This window comes from Acomys russatus, chromosome 1, assembly GCF_903995435.1.
Source record: "Acomys russatus chromosome 1, mAcoRus1.1, whole genome shotgun sequence".
NCBI classification, from domain to species: Eukaryota; Metazoa; Chordata; class Mammalia; order Rodentia; family Muridae; genus Acomys; species Acomys russatus.
Window position 1 is genome coordinate 111,549,724 of NC_067137.1, and position 7,786 is coordinate 111,557,509.

Consider the following 7,786-nt stretch of genomic DNA (forward strand, 5'->3'; position numbering starts at 1 on the left):
TTCTGGGGATACGTCAGAAGACAGACGTTATGTTCTCTCTCTGACTTCTGGATTTACCCTGCTATGGACATTTACACATTTTCATGGCTTGAAGTGTGTCCAAGAGGTCAAAGCAGAGATCAGGGAGCTGCTGCTGGGGCCTTGTTGTCATGGGGTTGCATGACCCCAAGGAAGGAGCATTTCAGAGGCACAGCAGAAGTGAACCCCGTCTTGTGGGCACTCACACTTTAAAAATTCCCAGCTCCGTCTTGCCTTCTAAACTCTCTCCACAGCTCTCCTAAAAACCTGCCTCTAGCACCTTGTGAGTCCCTCCCGCCCTCCGCTCTCCACACACTCCCACAGAGCTGTGTATGTGTCTTGTCTTTGCTGCCCACCCTAATCAGGCACCTCCGGGGCTCTCCTTTTTCTGTCACGGACACATTGTGTATCTCAGTGGTGTTCTGCACACTGCCCTGTGATACTCTTTTACTGGCTGCAGGCAAATTGAGTCACCATTCCGCCAGAGCCTTGGCTCTAAAGATCCCAAGGAGGAAATCCCATTTCAAGAAAGTGGGGGTTTAATTAAATAAATAAACATTTAATTCCCCATACTTAGTGCTGCCAAGCGACCATCAGCCATTTACTCTAACGTGTGCATGCTAAGTGTTCATGGGTCATTTTTTAACCTCCAAGTGTCACTGTCACACTTGGGGTGGGCCCGGGAAAGACACTGCTGATAACAGTGGCTCTGTGGCAGTCCTACGTCTCACCTCTGATAACAGTGGCTCTGTGGCAGGCCCACATCTCACCTCTGATAACAGTGGCTCTGTGGCAGACTCACAACCCACTACTGATAACAGTGGCTCTGTGGCAGACTCACAACCCACTGCTGATAGCAGTGGCTCTGTGGCAGATTCACAACCCACTGCTGATAACAGTGGCTCTGTGGCAGGCTCACATCTCTTGTGGGGCTGAGTGCATTCGGTGCAGTTTGTGTTCCCTTGCAGTAATGGAGGCTTATAAGGGAGAATGGAAGAGAGCTATAACCAGTCTTTCCTCTTTCTCTCTCCATATAGCTGATCCCTATGTGGTTGCCAATGATTCAGTCAAATACCAAGGTAAGTCATCCCCTGGGCTGTCTGGAAGCTCTGGTTCCCCCCAGAGAACCTCAGAGCATCCATAAGGGGATATCCCTAGGTCTAAGGAGGTTCAGTTCACTGATTAGAGGACAAACCCTATTTAAGGAAGATAAGCATGGACTCTAGCCCAGGCACACCCAGACATGTCATGTGACCATCTAGGGTGGAAAGAACTATGAAGAAAGGATAACACTGAACAAACACAGAATTGGGCTAGAAAGAACCTACCTACTCCCTTCAGCTTACATCTGAGGACATTTGGGACCATAAAGGACAGTGATGTGGATAGGGTCCCGGATGCTGTCAGGGGACCCTCAGAGTGAATGTATGCCCAATCTCACTGGTGATGGCATTTTGACACATACCCCTTAGTGACAAATATGGTGGGGTTTGGCAATAAATGCCAGAGCCAAATACTTCTCTGTCTACAATGTATGCCTGCTTGTGGCACCTGGAGTGTTGAGGAGGGGAAGAAGGCTGCTCCATGTCAAGTGTCATGGAGGCAGAGAGACCGTTATAATATTAAAATGTACTGAGCCTCTGCCATGAGGCAAGTTCCCTTTTAGAAAGTCTATCAACTCACTTGTCTTATGGAGTCCCTGAAAAAAGGGCTATGTCCCTGCTCTACCTGGGGAAAAGAGCCCTAGCACAGGCCAGTACACCTTGTTGCCCCAGTGGCCCCAGGGAACTGGGACCTAAGTCCCACTATAGAGCCATGCTCTTCACCACTATGCCAGGTCCCTGTGCTGAACATGGCTGCTCCAAACCAATGCATCAGTCCAAGTGTGGGCTGTTAGCTTCCCGTTCCCATGTCCGGGAGTCAACAGGAGCTCATCAGTGTGTGGATGGAGTTGGGCCAGGATAACTGAAGCAACATAGGGCAGGCCAGATGTGAAGGCATGCTTTCTTCCCCACAGGCCAGGTCTGAGTTTTGCCTGTAGACTAACTGCCATGCCCATCCCCACCTGACCTTTGCACTCAGTCAAAAGAACTGAACTGTCTCCTCTTTCTTAACAGCACTTATCCGCCGGCCTCCAGCTCCGTCTCCAGGCCATTCAGAACAACGTGAACCACCACAGCCTAAGGACGCTGCCCGGCTCGGGCCAGAGCAGTGCTGGCCTGGCGGCCCTCCGCAAATGGCTGCAGTGCACCCAATTCAAAATGGCCCAGGTGGAGATCCAGTCCTCGGAGGCAGCTTCTCAATTTTATCCTCTATGAGTGGACTCCTCGGCTCCAGTGTCAACACTCTGGCTTAGCAATAATGGGTTTAAAAACAAACAATTTGATCCAAGCAGGTTGGGGAACATTGGTACTGTATATTCTCTTTCTAGTTTAGTATAAAGACACGCAAAGGCCGGAGAGGGCCACAAACCAAGCTTTCTTGCTACACATATTTCTGATGACTCCTTGGGCTATCTGATTAAGTGTTTCCTTACATTATTTTTTAAAAAAAAAGACAAAAACCAAAATCATTTTTCTTTATCTAACTTCTATTTTTTTTAAGAAAAAAAAAAAAATAGACTGGTGGGTACTCACAGAAAAGTTGTATAAAGTTCCCCCTGTTGCTATTTTTGATGATAGAGAATAAATAGGGTTTTTGAAACCTTTGTAGTGTTTTTTCTTAAAAATCCACTCTTGGCAATGCAATAAAACAAAACAAAAAAAATGAACAAAAGTCACCAGAATCCAGTGACATTGACCGAAGCTTTTTGTCATTATTCCTGGGAAAAAGGGCAGCTTGCAAGGACCATTACAAAGTGCACTTAGAAATTAGATGGTTGAACTGTGCAGATTGGTTTTGTTTTTAAATGCACTTTCCAAAACTATCTGGTAAGTCTTATTATTTTTAAAACTAGTTTTTCAACTCATTTATTTCTGGGCTCTGCTTTCTCATAAGCTTAATGATAACCTTTCGTTTTTGTGAGTAATGCATTTTATTCTTTTGTTAACACTTGCAAAGGACTCCATTCAAAATGGTCGATTTCACAGTGGGCCAGAGGAGTCCCTGCACTGGTTCAGTGCGTCGCCCCTGCAGGTACATTTCATAAAATGGGATTTTAACCAAGAGTACCAAGGCTTATTTACACTTTACCTTAGCATTCCCAGAGCAACTTTCCTTCTCCCTGCTGGAATGCACTGACTGGAGAAGGCGTGGTATACATTTAATCCAATGATGATTCACTATTGAATGCATTTTTATTATCTTTGTGAGCCCAGGGCTTTTTTAAAGTCAGTTTCCAGAGCTCTCATTTAGTTCCTGGTAACCATGTCTTCAGGACTTTTATAGGCTCCACCTCCTCGAAGGCTGCAGTTACTCAGCGACAAGGGCTTCCCTTCCCGACTGGTCCACTTCCTTTCAAGGACTTTCAAAGCTCAATGTGATTCCCTTTTTAAAAAACCAGCTGCTTTGCAAGAGCCTCCTCTTTTCCTCTGGGAACCGAGTCCTCGGGTATGTGAGTGCTCCAGGGAGGACCACAGAACTTGCTGCTTCTGAGAACCTGCAGGAGCCTACTGGGCCCTGTATCAAAAGCACCAAAGTTGATCCTGTTTGTATCTTACTGAAATATTTTTCAAACCCCTTCCCTGCCCCCAGTCTCACTTGGCTGTGTTTTCTGTGAATATTTTGTGTTACAGTAAGTTGTTCACATATTTATTTCACTTGTAAATGGTGACAGCTTTGGGGACATGTATCATCCCAATCCCCAGAGTAGGGCATATGGTACATGTTTAATAATATTATCTGCTGAATTGAATACATTTAATTCTTTTTGTGTTACTCAGTGGGTTCAGCCAGGGCCGAATTATCACATTCTGCTTTTGGTCAAGGGTTCCTAGGATGGGTTACTGGCTGGAGGAGGAAGTTCTGACTGCTCTCTTGGGGGAGTGTCTTTGCTGTATGACCCATCGAGGCTCAATTCTAGACCCCGGGAACCTAGATCTTAGTGGCCACATCCTACCCTTAGCTGATGTCAGGTTCCACGATTTTTCTTTGCCCCAATTCTTTGAACAGGCTTCTGCCTCCACTTCCCTTTGTGTTTGGATCCTCAGTGAGGGATGGAGACAAGCCCTTAACCCACTGTCTGGACCCTGTGGTCTTAATCCCAGTTACCTCCCACTGCAGATAGGAAGAAAGGGAACATTTTAACAGGATTGCCCATGGGGGGAAAACTATTGCAGGTAGGTCTAGGATCAACAAAGTAAAGCCGCAGTTCAAATGCCATCTACAGGCCAGAGACTGTCCATGGGTAAGACGTAAGATGTAGTCCACAGGCTAGGTACCATCTATAGGCCAGAGACTGCCCACAGGCCAGAGACTGTTCTTAGGCTGGCTACTGCAACCAGGAAAGATGTAAGATGTAATCTACAGGCTAGCTACTGTCTACAGGTCAGAGACTGCTCACAGACAAGACCTTAAATGTAGTCCACAGGCGAGGTACTGTCTACAGGTCAGAGACTGTTCACAGGCAAGATCTAAGATGTAGTCTACAGGCTAGGTACCATCCACAGGCTAGAGACTGCCCACAGGCAAGATGGCATTCATAGGCTAGAGTCTGTCCACCGGCCGGATGTCATCCATGGCCTGTCCATGTGACTGGACAAACCATAGCTGCCTCTCTATGTAGAGCGTGGCTGCTTTTGCGCTGCAGTTGCAAAGCTAAGTTATAACAGATGCTGCAGCCCAGGAAGTTTCTTAATGCAACTACCACGTGGCCCTTCAGAACATATGCTGACCCCTGTCCCTGGCAAAGTCCACCAAAGAGCACTGAGCTGGAACCCCACTACCTCAAGACGCTTGGAATTTCTTTATTAGTGTCTCCTTGTCTGTTAAATGGGAATATGACACATTCTACCTCATAGGGTTTTAATGCAAAAAAAAAAAAAAATGATAGAAAGATAGAAATTTTAATGAAACAGGCTAGTAGTTGTCACATGGTAAACACTCAGGAAAGTATTGTTCTTATTCTTGCTAAAGCCTAGAGAGGTATCCAAGGTCACATTACTTGTAAGGGACAGAGCCAAGCTTGGTCCTCAGGCTGTCCAGCCCAAGGACTGAGCCTTGGACCACCTCCCATGTTAGCTCCAGCTACATGTAGCCCACAGCAGTGCCCAATGACACCTTGCAAGGGCAAGGGTAGAGAGAGGCCAGCAAACTGCCACCTGGTCCAGGTGTGGCAAGCACTAGTAGCTTAGAGTAAGGTCAAAGAGTCACCCAGTAGTCCTTCCCTTGGGGAATTCTACTGGCTTGAGTGTCATCAGACCCTTCTGAAATTCCCAAGAGTGTCACAGGCCATGCCTGTACAAAGAGTCTGTTCTCAGTAATTTGCCACATTGGCCATGCCTCTTGCTAGTTGGTTGACATTGGACAAATTATTGTGTCTGGACCTCTGTTTTCCCTTTCTGTAAAATGGGTCTTTCTACCTGGCATGATGGGAAGTCCCAATGGGCAAAGGACTGTGATGCTGCTGAAAGAGCACAGGAATCCACAGACCCCTGGAGGATTGCTGCTACCTAACAAAGCCACAGAAGAGAATGGCTCACCACTGCAGGCTTATTTGGTTTTCCCTTGAGCCAGTGCATCTGAGTCAAGATTCACAAGACCACAGGAGCCAAAAAGCCCTCAACAGCCAAATGACCCCAGACTCCACTGCCTGCCACCTCCTCGCAAGTGTGTTGTTCTGCCATACATTGAGATGTTTCCAGCAACCTCTTCCCTAAGACCCTCCTCTAAGGTCAAGTGGTTGCAACAGCTTCGTCTCCATTGTCAAGTGACAGCAGGACAAAAGAAGACTGGATCTGGTCAGAGAAGATGGGCTGTCCACCAATACTCTGGTGGGCTGTGATTGGAGAGCCTCTGCACTCATTGGACAGTACAGACACTGTACTATACCTTTGCAAATATGTATACTGGGAAAATAACTGGTTTTGACAATAATGGTTCTTGTGCCGATTGGAATGGTTGGTGCTCATTGAACCGTGATGTTCTGAAGGGTGATCCATGACTCATGACGCATGCATGAGGTGTCAAAGAGAGGCCGGGTAGCTCTGCCCACAGCTAAGGAGCAGACAGTGAGCTTATAGGAAGGACCTTCAAGGGAAGGTAACTACTGTCTATTGAGTGTGTCTACAAAGTCCCAGGCTGCTTCTAGGTGTTGCCCCAAGTCAGAGCTCCACTAGAAATTGCTTGCTTCTGTCTTGGCTGAGCTGTGACAGAAGCACGAGCTGAAGAAGTCTGGAAGCTTCCCCAAGGCATTTCTGTTTATTGATTAGCCTCAATTTTGTCCTTACAAAAGAGTCACCTCATCTGACAAAGGTGTTGTCTTGCTATCTTTGGAAATTATTTTCTGTGGAAAAATTATAAAATCATAACTTGAATTTCATTTAGTTTCGCCATTACTATAATGCTTTTTTGGTCTTCTTTCATATATTATATCCAGACCACAGGTTCCCCTCCTCGACTATAATACTTTTATTTGAACAAACAATCAAACAAACCAAAAGAACGAATTTGTCTACAGGGGAGATTGAGGCATGAGAATCACAAGTTCAAGGGTAGCATGGCCAACTTAGACCCTTCTATAAATAAAGATAAAAAAAGGACCTTTGGTGTAGGCGGAATGGTAGAATTCCTGCCTAGTGTGTGCAAGGTCCTGGCTTTAAGCTATACCACCACAAAATTAATGATGATGATGATAGGAAAAAGAATAAACTTATATGACATGGAGATTGTGATGATAACTCTTCAGTTTGGAGCCTGCTGTGTGGGATTCAGTTAGTTCTGAAAAGACCTGCCCATAATTCATTATAGGCACAGATAGCATTGAAAAGGGCTTTCTACATGTCATGTGCTTTTGATGTCATTTAATATTCACAATGATGTGAGGTAGGTACCCCTAGTGCCTTAATTACAAGTCTTCTAGAAGAGATGAGGAGAAGGAGCCTGCTTGCTGAAGCCCCTCAGCAAGGGAGCAGGGTATGTCTGCCTCCTGTAGCCTCAGTTGTGTACATGACAGAAACTAGTGGCTAGACGCTGGGAGGGGCCTTTGTTGTTCATCTGACCCTCAAGACAACTTAGAACTCTTTAGACCCAAAGGCGTCAGTGGGCTGGCCTTGCCGTAGTGCCTTTTGTGTGATGAGCTTGTAATTTGACTTCTTTTGATGGAGTATTTGTGGTTGAATAGCACGTGGCCTCCAGCATGGGCTAGCTCCCACCACCCATCTGGCCTCAATGGGGTAGCTTCCCACTGATCTGGCCTCAGAGTCAGGAGAGACCAACACCACAGTCTCTGGATAGAAATCCTGTGGTCTCTGAGCTGGTCCCTGGCTCCTTAATCTTTCCTCATTTACCAGCTTGCCCAGCAGGCTCTTGCTTTACTAACCTGGGCTTAGTTAGACTGAGCTCTAGTTTATAGGTCCCAGTGAGTCCTTTGGCCAGCAGGGGGCAAAGGGCAAAGGGCAAAGCGGGGCTTGAAGCCACGCTCTTCACACTGGCCCTCTTGTTCCTGGTTGGCATCACTCCTCTGCTGTGAGCTGTGGGCTGCCAAAAGGACCCTGCCTCTCAACTTGATGAACAGCAGCCTAGCACCATGCTAGACTCTTCTATGGAGAAGCTGAGGACAGGTGGGTATGCCAAGGTGAGCTCCTGGAACAAGCTGCGAGGTGCATAGGAG

The 7,786-nt window shown here is 46.7% G+C and overlaps 1 protein-coding gene across 1 annotated transcript in view; it reads left to right on the forward strand.

Annotated features, from left to right (window-relative positions):
• Positions 1-3,175, forward strand: part of Unc79 (unc-79 homolog, NALCN channel complex subunit) — a 200,749-nt gene extending 197,574 nt beyond the window's left edge. The window contains exons 51-52 of the mRNA XM_051150825.1: positions 1,056-1,097; positions 2,136-3,175. Coding sequence (XP_051006782.1) covers positions 1,056-1,097; positions 2,136-2,336 — 243 coding nt within the window. The 3' untranslated portion in view covers positions 2,337-3,175. The remainder of the gene's footprint in view (positions 1-1,055; positions 1,098-2,135) is intronic.
• Positions 3,176-7,786: the final 4,611 nt, after the last annotated feature.